The sequence below is a fragment of the Drosophila guanche genome, unplaced genomic scaffold (genome assembly GCF_900245975.1).
Source record: "Drosophila guanche unplaced genomic scaffold, DGUA_6, whole genome shotgun sequence".
NCBI lineage: Eukaryota > Metazoa > Arthropoda > Insecta > Diptera > Drosophilidae > Drosophila > Drosophila guanche.
This window is the reverse complement of record NW_022995756.1, coordinates 1,748,469-1,764,946: the sequence shown is the minus strand read 5'-3', so window position 1 is coordinate 1,764,946 and position 16,478 is coordinate 1,748,469. Positions and strand designations below refer to the sequence as shown.

The following is a 16,478-nucleotide window of genomic DNA, read 5'->3' as shown; positions in this document are numbered from 1 at the left end:
TCGATATTTTTAAAAATAAAAATATATTTATATCGTGATTTTTGGTTGATTTTTCTTATGTTTTGGCGATACTTTTCTATATATTTCAAATTCGGTAACTTACCACAGGATCTAAAAAAATTTATAGGGTATATTGTATTTGTGCACAAAAGTGGATGTATGTAACACACAGAAGGACATGTTTCCGACCCCATAAAAAACATATATTCTGTTGTTAGTAGTATGGATCAGCATCAATAGCCGAGTCGATATTGCCATGTCTGTCTGTCCGTCTGGCAGTGTTGTTTTTCGGCTAGTACTTAGAGACTATAAAAGCTAGAGCCATCTTATTTTGCTCACGGATTGCATATCACAGCAACAGCACACTTATACAAGTGTATGTATGTTCGAAGCGTATCACACGTCCCCACGGAATTGAATTTTAGCAAATATATATATTTTTTTATTTTATCGCTACAGCGAAATTGTTAGGTCGCAGACAATGAGTCCGCATTGACCAGGTACAAATGTTACTAAAAATTTTGAACTCAAAAAGTTTGCCAAACGAAGACTAGAAATATGTTAGCAAATATATCGATATTTTTGCAGTATATTATATTGATATTTTTTCTAAGCAAATATCACCGATATAACATATTTTAAATACTTGACAACCCTACGTCAGCAGTGTGACCGCAGGGTTATCGATAAAATATACCGACAGACCCTCGAAAATATCCCGTCTCATTTAAAAAATATGCCGTAGTCTTTAACCATTTTCTTCGATTTTGATGTTCTATATGATATTACCAGCTAGTTAGGAGTCTTCGCTCTAAAACTATAATTTATAATGATCCAATCTGATCCCTCTGGGCCTTCACCACGCACACTGAGCGGTGACGTTTCGCTTCCAAGTAATGTCAAATCTAGATACTGTATGGTTAGTGCCGGCGTACAGTCGCTAAAAAGTACACTGGCCCATTAAATCTAAAAAATCAGCAGATAGTATTTTGTGGTATTCGAAAGTATGTTTTTAGCAGTTCGACATAAAGTCCCAATAAAATGGAGGCAACAATGCCGCTGAAGTTGAAAGATAAATGACCACCGTTCTCAACGACCTTGAGGCCATCAACGGCAAAAAGTAAAAAATTATTCTGGATTAATGAGATTGCATTTAATCTAATACTCACATGTATAGACAAACGACCGTCCTAGTTTCTTTCCTGTAGAAATGGGCTTAATCAAAGTTGTCGGCGCTTATTTCGTTTATTTTACTCCTCCTCCGCTAACGCAAGAGCCGCCAATCCCACTAAAAGTAATTTCCTGCATGGATCCATTTTGCTTTCATTTATTTGTTTAATCTTTTATTACATTTTCACACATTTTCAAAATGGTAAAGAAAGCCAAACGGCTTCCTGATATGTAAGCGGTTTTCACCTTTGGTCACACTCTGCCGCTAGAAACATATATTTCAGTGTTTGCTAGCAAACGTGTTTTCGGATCTGATTACTAAAGAGGCTTAAAGCTAAGAGGTTAACAAACAAAATGGGATAAAACGTTACGTGAGTGGGAACGGAATGCAACGTAATTTGACAATATGTTGCTTGTCAACGGCATGTATAGTACAGTAAGGTCGTTTGTATACCCTATTTCCATAACTTAATATAAAAATTTCATTTTCAAAGCTTCTCTCAAACATTAATAATGACTTTATCTTAGACTGACATGTTTTTAACCTTTTCATATGCCTTCTATGTATGTACTTATGAATATCGATCTAGACATATTCTCGGTATCCGAAAAATGTTGTTAAGATGGCTTACCAACACAGATGGAATGTTTTTGCATTGATTGGAGCCAGAGATTTCTAAAGTTTCTTCAATTCGAGGATATCCATCCTCAAAGGGTACTGAATGTTGCTTATTCCGTGCCAAATGTTGTTGAACAATGCTGCTCACTTTTCGCAGCTGCTGCCCCTTCCAAACTATGCTGACAACGGTAAAAAATGTAGATGGTGTTGCAATACAGGCTTTGTTCAAAATTCCCATGTTTCGAGAGAGAAATATCCCTTCAAAGATAGAGAAAGTTCCGTACGGAAAAGAGAGAAGCTCCTCGAGGGACATATACATAACATGCGCATGGGAGTTGGGATACCCTATATTATTGAATATACCTTAAAAATGGAAATTCATTAAATGAATCTACCATTATATGTACAACGATATACCGTAAATATAAAATTGAACCAATTTCGTCGTCAAAATATCCTGAAAAGTATATAATATACCTTAAAGTGTTTCCGTTAAACCAACATTGCCATGGAACCGCAAGGCCGCCTCAAATAAATTGTTTTCAATTGTTATTTAATTAATATCTATTCATCCACAAACCGAAAATATATTTTTAGTGTTCGTTCGGCAAACAACTCTTCTTTGAGTTAACAATTGTTAGTAACCGCAGAGTAATCGATCAAATATCGTAAATTTGTATGTCTTTTTGATATTACTAGTTTGCAAAGATTAAAGAATCAATATGGCTTACTATAAATACTCCTTTTTATTGGATTGTATACCTTATTACCTTATACATACATATCTAACAAATCTTTAATTGTATTTTGCATATTAGCCAGCTTTCAAATCACCATTCGAGACTTTTGATGTCAGATATACGTCATCAATATATCGAAATGTATTTCTTATCGATATATTTGTGGATGATTTATGTTTTTTTTTTTTTAATTTAATCGCTACAGCGAAATTCGTTGGTCCCAGACGATGATACCGCATTGACCAGGTACAAATGTTACTAAAAATTTTGAACTCAAAAAAGAGTTTTTGCCGAACGAACACTAAAAATATATTTTTGATTTGTTGATGAATAGATATTAAATAAATACCAATTGAAAACAATTTATTTGAGGCGGCCTTGAGGTTCCATGGCAATGTTGGTTTAACGGAAACAATTGGAGACTAAAATTTCAATTAAACATATTTTACTGATCTGGGTGAAGAGGGAGATAAGATTTCGTTAAATTAAAATAAAATAATTAAAATATCTATTTAAAATTAACCCGTAACATATATTTAAATGAAACACATTTTTAGGTGATTATAATTTATTAGAATTTTTATTGACTTAAGGTATATATAAATAAAATATTATTCAAGTACAAAGTTATATATACTCATTAATATTATTTGATTCAAGTAAATACATTTCAAAGTGGCTGTTTTTTTATCTTCATTCATTTAAGTACAAGTTACTGTTCCTGCTCTATTTATAAGGGTTCGTATAATCCTCAAAAGTACTGTGGACTCCACGGTTGAGTCGAGGTCAGGCCGAGTCAGGTATTGTATTTGACATTGCCTGAAAAACATTGCAAATCGAGTCGAGTCGAGTCGCTATAAAGTTTTAAACCTTGCATATGGCTCGTATTAGAAATCCCGAGTTTTTCGTTCTCTTCTATTTGCGTAGTGTCTTAAAAACGCATGTGTTAAGTACGTTGTGAGGTTTTTAACGAACCCTGATCTGATGTTTACTTCAAACCTTGCCCATGCAACAAATGGGGTGATTTGCGTTTAATTAATGAATTTGGATCACAAACAGTAAATACGTCTTTAACGATAATTGCAGTTGAGTTAAACATATTAAGAACAGGGGTTGGTTGGGTTTCCATTTTTAATTATAAAAATATTGTATCTGCATTTTACATGTTTTGTTTTCATTCGTTTTGTCTACCGTCTACCGTCTATCGTTTTTGCTTGAAATTACAAAGTCCAGCCTTAAACAAATAATTTTCGTCACCAATCGCATTCGCATTCGCGCACGCTCCATTATCCATAACACTCGATTTCAATTCAATTTTGCATCTAAACGCTACGTTGCCTTAACTTCAGTCCTTTCGCAGAAAATCTAACCTTAAAAGTATTTAGCTCTTCTCGATCTTCCCTCAACGCACAACTTTCCTAGCATGCTGCAGACACTAAACATAAATTCAATACACACAGTTGTCATAAAGTGTTCTTGGGTTGTGTTTAAACTCTTTAAATCTATCAATGTTGTAATGTATACTCGATTCTGCCTTCTCTTGGTGCCTGCACCCAGCACCTGCACTCGTTCTAATTTATTCTCTGTTCGACGTGCCCACCTCTCTAACTACACTTAAAACTTCATCTTTGGCCACCGACCTTCCCCTTCCACTTCGCTCCATTCTTTTAATTTCCCATTTTTGTATTCTCAATACTCTATACGATGGATCGATACTTCTTTTCCTGTAAATATGAACTGTTGTTTATCTATGGTTTTGTTTTTATATAAATGCACTAAATGTTGCACGGACCGTTTGTCTATGAATGTATGTATATAATTATGTTTTTTTCTGTTTGTTTTTTTGCCGATCTATTCTGTTGTTTTTAAACCTTCGCTAAGCCAATGAAATGTGAGAAAATATGTTTCTATTTCGTCATTTTGTTTGTTTGCTTTTTATGTATTGTTTTTAGTTTTATCTTTTATTATGCGTTTATAAAATGCCAAAAATTTGTGCAAATTTCTAAAAAATGTTGTTTTGTTTTCGTCCTTCTTGTATTATACTAAAATATTTTTTAACTTTAAAATGTACTTTTCTCATTAGATTAAATTTTTGTTTTCGGGTTCGTTTTCGTTTTCGTTTTTGTTTTTCTTTTCTTTCATTTTTAAAATATTGCATTTTATTTTATGTTTGTTTTTCTTTTGGAGGCTTTATCCCTGAGTGATTTAATTTCATTTGTTTGTCATTTATTGCAACTTTTTCTTTATTAACTTATTGTTTTATATACTCTTACGCGATTTTAAGTATTGTATGTTAGGAGAGAGACTAAGAAAATCAATTGCAAAATAATAACTTCTTGTTTGTTTGTTTGCTGTGTGAAGGTCGCTTAATTATTCATAACTTGTCACTTTTGTTTATAAATTGTCTCTGGGCTGGGGGTCAGTGGATGATGATGGATGGGATACAACATTGGAGAGTCGCCAAGCTAGCGCTTGCTTGGCCAGAAAAAACTTGTTAATAATATGCTACCCTCTAATGTAGTAACTGTATTTAGGTTTTTCATAGTTATTGTTTTTTTTCTTGCTTTTTTTTTACTTTTGGCTAATTTTTTCTCGTGGTTCGTTTCGATTTCCTTCTATGTGTATGCATTTGGCTGCTTGTTGCCTGTTGTTTAGTGGGGGGCTTCCTCTTGAAGGTGTGTATTGTTAATATATTTGTACTTCGCTGCAAGTGTTTGAATTACATTCCATTCTGCTCTGTACTGTAAACCCAAAGACTGGTGTCGAATAGTACTTCTTCGAACAAGTATTGAACCATAGCATATTGAATGACCCCTTGGCTCGAACTCTATGGGGTACTATAACATTCGCCGTTAAAGTTCGAGCACAAAGGGTCATTTGGGAGCTGTGTGTGCGTGTGTGTGATTGAAACAAACAAGGAATTAAGTGTTGTTCGCTTTACAGTCTAGTTGTATCTTCTGTAATTTAGCGTATATTAGTTTGAAGCAGTCATATTAACTATACAAGTGAACGACGAGGATGCATATCATGAGTAAAACATAGCCTTGTATGCATATGGATTAATGGATTAATCATGTATGTACGTCTATCGTTAATCTCAAAAATGCTTTGTATTTGAACAGTAAATTACGTTGTCACTCGCACGAAGTGTTTGCACTTTATTTCGGTTATTGTTTTATGCCTTTATTCCTATTCTGTTCTGTCATATGCTCTGCTCTCCTTTTTCCTTTTGTATTTATATATATAAAAATATTGTTTTATACAGTTTATGTCTCGGTTATTGTTTCTGTTATTGGTTAGCATTTGCAATATTTGTTGATCTTCTGTGCTAGCTGCTATCTTGGTATCTGGTATTGTGGTATCTGTGGCTTCTGTATATATTGTTCTTATTTTTAATTTGTTTTGTTGGTTATCAGTTATTGATTGGTAAGCTGGATATAGGTGTGTGTGTGTGTGTATCTGTATCTATCGCGGTATGAATGTATATTACACATAGATATTGTTGCAGTTTCTTTAATGGTAGTTCTCTGCTCTAAAGAATGACGATGGCTGGAAGTTGGGTATGCAAAGAAGCAAGTATCCTTGTATTGCATTTTCTGTTTAGTGTGTGTTTCGCGTAGGAGGATCTCCTTTCGTTCCTTTTGAACGCTCAAGTTTAAAAGCTTAAAATTACATGACCTCGAATTTGAGGGGGTTGTTCTGAGGATTCCGTTCCTCTACTATGTCTATGGATAAAATAAAATACAAGACTAGAAATAAATTTCATTTTAGGGTTTCTTACTTCATTAATATGCGCAAAAGAGTGGCTAATAGTAGGTTGCAACTCAATGAAACAATTATTCTTTTGACTTTTGCACATACATACATATGAACATGTAAGCCAGGTTTTTTCTCGAAATAAAATTCATAATTCACGCGATGAACAGAGGTGCCGACCAAAACAACTAAAAGGCAAATCAAAATGTTTGTTAATTGCACATAAATTGATTAAAATTAAGCAAATTAAAAAACTTATTCATAAAACAGCTATCGCTCGATAGTTTTTCAATTATCAATTGTTGTGTGTTTGTTTTTTTATGCAGCAATTACAGATCACAGATCCTCAAAGAGAAATGAAAGTAACTTTTTGTATGGTATGGTATGGTATGGTTTTCCCTTAAAATATGCGCATTACTAAACTTCGAAATCTTTTTAAATCTGTTCCGTATATATTTTTTTGCTGTGTTGTGTTTTGTTTTGTACATTTACTCTCCTCCTTACTTGACTTAACTTTTGTGCGAAAATCTAAACTGAAAGAACTAAAGCTAAAGAACTGAAAGTGTCGTGAACAAAATCGTACTAATACTTGCAAATTGTAAGTATAACATCATTTTATTCAGAGGGTTATTGTTATTGGAGTTGGAGTTTGGTGACGCTCAGCAGGACCTTTAATAAACTCTTCAACAAATTTCAAAGGCGGCACAGCTGCTGCCAGCACCACACAATCCTTACGGAGGAGCGCATGGTATTGCCAACAGTTCGGCCGCCCTCATGGCTTGAAATTTGTTTGAGAGTTTACCAAAAGTCCTTGTACGATCCTCAGGAACCATGTAGTGCATTGGTCTGTGCATTGTTGCCCCCGGATCCGTTAACGTTCTGTGCCGATACCTCGGACTTGACGCGTCGGGCAATATGGGAGCGCGTATGCTTACGTAAGTGATCCTTGCGATAGAAACCTAAAAAAAAGAACACAACAAAAGAGTCATTTAAGTCATTTATGTAAGTAAGCTTTGGTGCTTTGTTAACGCTCACCTTTTCCACACTCAATGCAAACATGTTTCTTCTCGCCGGAATGGATAACAATGTGCAAAGTGAGCTGCTCCTTGCGCTTGAAGGACTTCATGCAGATCTATTGATGGAAATCAAAAGTCACAAATCAGTCAAATGACAGCGAAAGGAAGAGCAAAAGGGTCTATCAATTATAAAACTTGCATTGCACACATGAGGCCTGTCCGGTATGTGGGATAGCTTGTGCCTGGTCAAGTGGTCCTTGCGTTTGAGGGCCGCATTGCAAATGTCGCAAACGAAGCGTCGCTCCACGGCATGCGAGATGACGTGCTGCTCGATTAAACTCCGATCTGGGTATGCCATTTGACACTCGGGGCAGCAGTAGAGAGTGGATCCGTCCAGCGCTTTCGTCTCTCGGATTTCGCCTGGCTTCGGGCGTGGCTTCTTCTCCTTTGGTGGTTTCTTCTTTTTGGTTTTCTTGCCACTGGCTGTGGTGGTGCCTCCACTCGCGTTGGTGGTACCCACTGACCCTGAGCTGGACACTGCCCCAGCTCCACCGTTGGCGACCGCTCCATTGGTATTGCCGTTGACGCCATTGCTGGCCCCGCCATTGGTCAGCGATGTGCCATTCGCGTCCGTCATGTTGGTCATGTGACCGCCGTGATCCATTCCTACCAATCCCCCATTGTGGTGGCCTCCGTTCGCACCATTATTGCTGGGCGTGAGGGCCACGCCTCCCAGCGCCAGGCTGGCCAAATTAGTGCCATTCTTCAGGACATCGCCAGAGGACTCCTTCTTGATGGTCTCCGAATACTTGAGGAAGTGTTGAATGGAGATTGGCAGTGTTGCGGAGAGCAAGTGCGATGAATAGTCCACAGTGTTGGCCGTGTTGGCCAGCGTCTGCCACGACTGATTGACATTCTGTAAGATCTGCTGATTGAGAACTGCAGGGGGGGGAACAAAACGATTTAGTTTCAAACTAGATGCATGAAATAATTTCAGCTTAAAGCTTCCTGTCTTCTTGGGTTTTCTTGGGTTCGTTCTGTTACAATTACAACGAGAAACCTACCCCAACAACAATTTTCTTCCCCTTGACAACCTAGGAGGCGGCGGGCTGCGGCGTGGGCGTGCTAGTGGGGACTCGGCGGGTCTCACGTCTATTTTCTTAATATATAATCCGAGCGATATTATCCATTTACTCCCAAGGCCACAGGCATCAGCAACGGAAAGCCTACTTTTTTCCTTCCTGTGCACCTCCATCTCTTCTCTACCCTTCTTGCCACTGGCAGAGCTTTCACTTCAGACGAATTTTCCGGGGCAAGATTTCGCATTTGCAGAAGCAGAACCGTAATCAAAATTAAAAAATAATATCCACTTGTAGTGAAAAAGTATGCTATGAAATCTCTTCTACTAAAATCCCCACGCAGTGTCCCAGACAGGCCCAAAAACATTTATAAATAACGAGAAGCCGAAGCTCATGTGCCGAAGAATAATGTGCGTCCTTGAAATGCACATATACCAACCCAAAGACTGTGTATACTTTATATGTACATGACCCATGTGTATGTCCGGTGTGCCAGTCCTATGTACAATTCAGCCTCCCCTCCTGCCCCTCCCACAACCGGTGCGGTACTGTTACTGCTCGCCACAGTACTGCTATTCAACTGATTTTCATAGCCACCCACGACGACTCACCTTCTTCCCGGTCACGTTCGATTTTTGGATGGATTTTACCCTTATGATCGGCTGCAGCGGCTGCATTTAGAAAATTTAGATCACCCTGCGGCTGTGATGAGTATGGTATGGATATATTTTGACCATATTGCATGTTATTTGCTGCCGAAACTGAAATGACAAAAAGGAATCATTATTGAACAGGATGAAGAACCGGCAATTGGGAAATTCAGGCAATTGAAAATTTCATCAGAGTTTTCATTTACACATTTTGGTGTTGAACTGGGTGGATTATCACAGCCTTTTTATAGTATATGTATGTATATTTGTATGTAATATGTAATGTAGATTTAGATTTAGGTGTAACTCAGAGCAATCCAATTCAATTTCGGACCACCAGTCGCGAGCTCCACAATGTACACTGGCCGACTAACTACAACTGACTGCTGACTGGGGCTCAGTCTCTGGCTCTGTCCTGAGAGCTGACTAGAGGAGTTTTCCCGGCTCCTTCTCCTCCGGCTCCTCTAGCTCTCAGCTGGCAAGCCGAATAAAGATCGGGTGCCGGCACAAAATCCAACAACAAAACAGAGAAAAGACCAAAGTAACGACGATATGGCACGATACATGCATATAGTAAGAGAAGGTACATACATACAAAAATGCTCGTACTCGTACATATGTATTCGTAGGGAGCATCGTGTATATAAATAGCCAAGTAAATGCATCGTCTGTGTGTGAGTGCTGTGTGTAGGCCGCCGAAAAAGCTCTCTGAGTATACAGACACATAATGTGTACACATATCTACAAACTTGGGGATTTGTACACTCGAGTGTATGTATGAATATGTAGATATGTCCAGGCATATGTAGTTAACAAACGCTGTTCTGTTCCTACTCGGTGTGGAGAACGTGCGTGTGCCTGCCTACAATTGTTGTTGTCTGCCTGCTGTCGTCGCCTGCCTCCCCTGCCGCCAACTCCTTGTGCCAGACGCCTGCCGTCTGCCAAGGCCAAATTTTCGCACACAGACACACAACACACACACTGACACACAGCACGGACGCTTACACACGTGTTTTCGGGTGCGCCGACAACGCATACATAGGAAAAAGGAAATTAAAACTGAAACTGAAAATGCCGGCCGCGACGCGGCCTCCTGCCAACAACAACCAGCACGCGCACACGCCTGAATGTATGCCATAGAAAAACGTTCCCCACTTTTTTCTGGGGGTGTGCATTTTTTTGTACATTTCTGCTCGGTACTGCTGTGCGTTTTGCCATCTGAAATATTTCTTAGCCGGGTGCTCGGTTTTAAAAATAACATTTCTGGCTGTTGCCAATTGACTTGTTTTACAGACTATACTTTCCTTACAGCCAAGACACTCGCAAGTACCCAGTGACATATGTACATGTGTACTTTTCTGATGGATACTTTTGGGTATTAGACCAGATGGTAAGGACAATAATCATCAAAAGAGTAGTGGAAAAGGGAAAAGTGTCCAAATTTATTTTTTATTTGAACACATTAGCGAACGACCTTGAGCTAAAAATTAACATATTTTAAATTCCACACGAATAGGTGCAGTACTCTGGAAGTGCTCCTCTTAGGTATAGCGATAATTACAATAAGTATTCCATTTGCGAAAAAATTAAATAAATCACAACCAATCCCAACTATTCCTTTACAATTAAATAAGTTCAAAAGTATCTTTATCAACCAAAAAGACACTATAATGAAGCCATAGCAACAACACAAAAGAGGAGGCATGCGTGGATGGAAGCCGGCATGCGTTGTGTTGCTCGTAGCATTTCACTTTTCACTTCACTTTCCCATGAAACAGGATGACGATGACGACAACATAGAAGAGAACGATGTCGATGTCGTCTCTGTTGTTGCCATTTTGCCGAGCAACGAGTTAAAGTCGGTGAAGTTGATACCGGGCCAGGCAAAGGGAGAGTAAACGCGAGGCGCCCCAAACTGAGCACGAAGTACGGAACACGGAGCACACACAGAGAGAGAGAGAGAGAGAGAGACCCCATACAATGGCGGGCTTTGACAGTTCAAGTGGGGTTCCTGGGCGGATCATTCACATCAAAGTGGAACAAAATGGAAAGGAATACGACATGGGTCGGCTGGTTTGGGGGGCTAGGCTACGATTTGGAAAACATGGCGGATGGCGGGTATCTGGACCTATCTGTGTCTATGTTTGTCGGCAATAGTGACAGCATACATATATATGCTTGCATTCGTGTGTGTGAGAGGCAGTGAAAGCGATGAGAGCGCCCGCGCCAAAAACCCAGTGAGTGAGGGAGTGACATGGAGAGAGAGAGACGGCCTCGTGACAGAATGAGTGAAAGAGAGTTGATACGAGAGAGACCATCCATGGCGTGGTTAGGAAAAACTGCAACCCCTAGGGTTGGGCGAAATTTGACCCGAAGTTTGATGCGGTTGTTGGTGTGAGAGTCCAATGCACTATGGTCCCAATGACCACTTTTCTTGTCCTTAATTAGTAACTCGCGAACGAATGAAGATTTTTGGATATAGTCTTTTGATATTAGTTAAGAATAGGAAGAGGAAGGTTTTTTGAATGAAATGGGCGTGGCAGCTCATTTTTTTTAGAGAAAATCGGGTTTTTTTTTTTCTCCTATTGTTAGAAGCAAAAAAAGGATGGGAATATGTTTAGCAGATCAAGATTTTATAAAAAAAAGTCGTAGCCCAAATTAAAACAACTTAAAAATCTAAGATAATCGTTTTTTCTCCCACAAAGCATGCTCTTCAGCAGTTTCCATTATAAAACAATATTACACTTGCTACACTCTTCCCTCCAAAATAGCTGGTGACTAATACTGTGGCTTAAATGCAATGCAAAATGGTACCCTACCCCTACGGCAAAAAACATTGAAATTTCTCATTTGAGGTTATGGTCTATAAATGCAAATTGTAAGAGTTGTGGTCAAATGTGGCTTTTCTGACTAAAGACATTTTAACAATCATTTAATGGTCTACGACACACAATAGGTTTCAAGGTGGGACTAAGTGGCACTCTATTAAAAACACTTTTTACAAAATTATTTTTCACTACGAACTGCTACAAATTGAGCCTCACTTTGACGTACAATTACGAAGACATCGCCAACTACTAGATACCGTTCACATTACAAAACACGTAGTAAAAAGCCTACTGTTAGACTGTTGGACCAGTTAATCTATTTTTCAATTCATGACATATTTAAAACAGCAATACAATTGGTACTTTTTCCCTGCACACGCTGTGCAATAATGACCGCTAGGTTTCACAGCAGACTTTTCGATGGTGGCGACATCTATGAAAATTTCTGGTACGCGGCTTTGATGGTCAATCTTTTTTTTAATACAGAGACCCAAAAACTGCGTCTTGGTTTTAACTTTTAAAAATTAGCTTTTGGCCACCAGAAGTGGTCATTGGGACCATAGTGCAATGTTTGAAGGAAGGCTGAATGGGGGATACACGACGCCAGTGGCAGGGTTTAAGTCATCAGCGCGCCAGCATGACAACAACGATTCTAAAACCGCTTTAAGTCTTAAAGTTATTCGGAAGACAGGGAGGAAAATAATCATGGAATGCTGGTCCTCATGTACCATCCTTCTAATAGATATGATTGAATGGCATGGGGACTGGGGCTGGTTCTGGTGCTGTGGCGGTCTTCTCTCCAATCCTCCCCTCCCACCCATCGTTCATTGCTTTATCATGCGCACATTTTTAGTGTTGCATACATCCAGGCAACGTTGGGGGTGTAACCCGCCATTCACACTCATGCATATGTACAAATGTGGGTACATATGTACATGGGTACATAAAAATGCAAATGGTTGGGTCTGCGGCACATTAGACCTCCCCCCCTGAAGTCCGAATACGAAGAAACATACTTTAGGGAAAGTGTCCTCGACAACAAGATACCCTATGGAAAAAACCTAAAACAATCCTCGATTTAACAAAGTATTTAACAGATTAATAAAGTACTTTTGGTGACGTTGTCTAAACCAATCCATAACGGACCATAACGTTATTTACTTAGGATGTAGAAAATCTTGCCTCATTCTAAGAAATGTGCCTCATAAGCGGCGATGTTGAACCAACATCGATGGAAATGGTAAGGGCAAGAGTAGGCGAGCAGCTATGTGTGCATATTTCCTGGTAACCTAATAACAATTTTTACAACCGAAAAGCAATGAAATGATATTCAAATGCATCTGCAGCAGAGATAACTGGAGGCTGGAACCTCCTGGACAGCCTTAGAGCCCAGGCACTGGCGCTGCAAAGCGAAGCGATAATGCAGCTAATAAGCGACAAGAAAATGCAGTAGCCGTACAGCCGGCATCGACGTGCGACAGATTACCTACCTGCCTGCATAGGATCAACCACAGTCATGCACACACTCGCTCACAAGACTGCATAGATTACGTACAGCTACATGTACATACGTAAATACGTACATGTATGCACGTAAAAGCGAGATAAAAGAGCAACCCACAGCAATACAAACGCACACGCACACACAAGTATAGAAATTTTCCTGTTATAGCAGGTAAAAAAACATAAAACGCTAAACTGGAAATATAATGCGTAGCTCAAAAGCCGGGATCAATGAACCCAATGGAGTTGTGGAGTTTGGGTCTGCGTTTAGTTCTTTACTTTCCAATAAATGCAAACTATGTACGAGAGCATTGGTTGCCATAGCAGAAATAAATTATGAAATGAGGCTTTCTCTGGAGGATGGGCTGGTAAATGAAAAACGGGAGTAGTGGGATGCCTGGCCGGGGAATCCAATTATGCAAGCAAATGCAACTAATTAAAATTGATAAGAAGCTGAAGAAACACAATGTAAGAAAGAAGAGGGGGGGGGGGGGGGGTGATTGGAGGAACTAGGATGATTTGCTTGCCCCACGTACATATTCGCGTCACACGAGCAGGAAGGGAGGTGAGAGATTTGAGGCCCAGTAGGGGTTGCACTGGTGGTCGGTCACACCCTTCCACTGAAATATTGCAACTTGGCAAGAAGTCAGTGCAATTAAAAAAGCAATAGCTTTTTGGTTGGGGGTTGAAATGTATGTATGTAACATTCATACATATTATACATATAACATACATATGTTCTGTCCTATATGCATTTTCATACAAAATACATATGTTTGTATGTACCAAATGTATGCATGGGTGTGTGCATGTCTGTTTAATTGTATTTCTATGTATGTGCTTAAGTAGCTCTGAGAGAAAAACCCACCCCGACCAAACAACAAAGTGAAATGCAGCAAATTCAAAAGTTATTTGAGTTCATTGCATTTTCAAGCCAAGCAAAACAACAGCAACACACCAAGAAAAACTGGCAGCAGCAAAGGCTACACACACACATACACGCACTCTCAAACACCCACTAGCGAAAAGGGGGAGGGTGGTAATGACTCAAAACATAGAGTAGAATATAAAAAAGAGCGCAAAACAAAAACAAAAAAAAATCGTTATATTCTGCTTTGATGACAGGGTATAAGTCGTTCCGTTTCCCGCTCACCAACCCTCAATTATAGTGCGGTTTACAAATTGGACTAGCCCTCGTATGAAGATGTCTACTAGTGCTATGTATAAGGGATGGGGTGGAAATACATCCATACGTATGTATGTAGATACATGTGTATATTTGTATGTATATTGTACAAATATAAATGAATCTCCTTCCCCTTGCAGTTCCAAGAAACTAAAAACCTGCAACGATGTGTACAATGAGAAACTGATCGGTCAGTATCTGAAAGGTGCCCTAGACCACAACAAAGGAGATATTAAGAAGTGTGATAAGAAGACTCTCCTCCAATGATCCAACAATTAATTAACCTGTAAACATAACAGTAATCATCCAATCCAACACTCAAAATACAAAAACGCAACGTAATTCCCTATATGTGCGTATAACATATCCAACAAAACAACAGTTTAGTTCCTTCCATACCATCGATACATAATACACCGAAGCGAAGCGCTGTGTAGGGCATAGAGACGGGTATAAGCGGCAGCCGAACATCATCGCTGCCGAGTGAGAGTGTATGCCCTGACGCTATGACGCTGGCGTCGCCGACACTGCTGCTGTTCTGCTAGCAGCGGGCGAAAATAAATCGATAAAAATAAAATAAATTTTTAGTGATTATGTTATACATACATACAAGCACACACATCCACGCACTCATACACTCTCACACTCTCGCACAAGCACGTGCATGCTTGCCTCTGTATGGGAGTTGGTATATGCACTTACCGTTGGCCACATTCTGATTAAAATGATTGCCATTGGTCTGATAGCGCTGTACATGATTATCGGTTCCTGCTGCGGCTGCAGCGGCTGCTGCGTTCGCAGGCGGCGTTCCAAATGCTCCCGGCGTTTGTGCATCAAATTTAGCGGCGAATTGATGTATGCCAGAGAACGGGCCACCAAACGCGGAGAAATTCATCATAGCAGTTTGTAAGCTAGCGGTTGTCACGGCAGGATGGGGGCGGACGGGGGTCTCGCCTTGTCTCGGCAAATAGCGGATCTTGTATTCTCAAATCGGTTTGCTTCACTTATCCGTTACACTTTAGTAGATATTTGTATGTATGTATATTTTTCACAATTTACACAACACGATCCGATCGCTATTAAGCCGAAACCAGAGACAGGCACAGGGCACAGGCAATGATGAAACGGTAACAACGGCTACGGCGATGGCGATGACGATGACGATGACGCCGAACTCTATGAGGCAGTTTTTCAAGAGTGGGTGGTGCTAACTTTGCTTGTTTGTTGTTGTTTTCTTCTTTTATTCTGTTGTTGGTGGGGGTTGGTTTCCGTTGGTGTGGCGTGGCGTGGCACACACACACACACTAATGCAAACACACGCTCGCGTTTACACATACACACACACACGAACACACACAGTCGCAAACGCGCGCGTATGAGCGCACAATTTTATGCTGTGCTTCGCTTTTTCGGGGGTAGTAAAGTGTACAACTTTCAATTTCGTTTAAACTAAACACGCACACACCCAAGCAGAATTAAACTAAAATCTCGCTTCCAACCGGCTCGTCGAGGCTCCGAATTCAAACTAAAAGTAACATTACAACGAAAGAAAGCGGAAACACTGGGGCAGGCAACACAGACACAGCGCGGACGGCGGCAGAGACTGCGACGCAAATGACAGTGACATACCATAGGGTACACGGGTATATTAGACCTCGTCAGACCTTTGGTACATTATTAAACATGCTTCGGTTGCGTGTGTCCCCAAACCGTTTATTTCTATTTAAGCCAAAGTGATAATTCCTGTTTTGAGCCTGCCTGGAACGCATATGTTAGGATGAATGCAGGTACTCGGTACGCGGCCGTCGAATAGCCCTCGCAGTTATTTCTTCGTCGACTGCAGCATTCTTACATGTTTGTGTTAGTTCGCTCTGTATGTATGTATGTATAGTGTGCTTGTGTGTGTGTAAGTAAGCGCGCATGTTGTGTGC

The 16,478-nt window shown here is 39.8% G+C and overlaps 1 protein-coding gene across 1 annotated transcript; it reads right to left on the bottom strand.

The window, feature by feature from the left end:
• Window positions 1-5,098: 5,098 nt before the first annotated feature.
• LOC117590057 (transcription factor che-1) lies at window positions 5,099-16,140 on the bottom strand. Its single transcript, XM_034282378.1, has 5 exons — window positions 15,250-16,140; window positions 8,992-9,141; window positions 7,501-8,240; window positions 7,321-7,417; window positions 5,099-7,244 (listed from the first exon to the last, which is right to left on the bottom strand). The coding sequence occupies exons 1-5, from the start codon at window positions 15,443-15,445 to the stop codon at window positions 7,108-7,110; spliced, it is 1,320 nt and encodes a 439-aa protein (XP_034138269.1). The 5' UTR covers window positions 15,446-16,140; the 3' UTR covers window positions 5,099-7,107.
• Window positions 16,141-16,478: the final 338 nt, after the last annotated feature.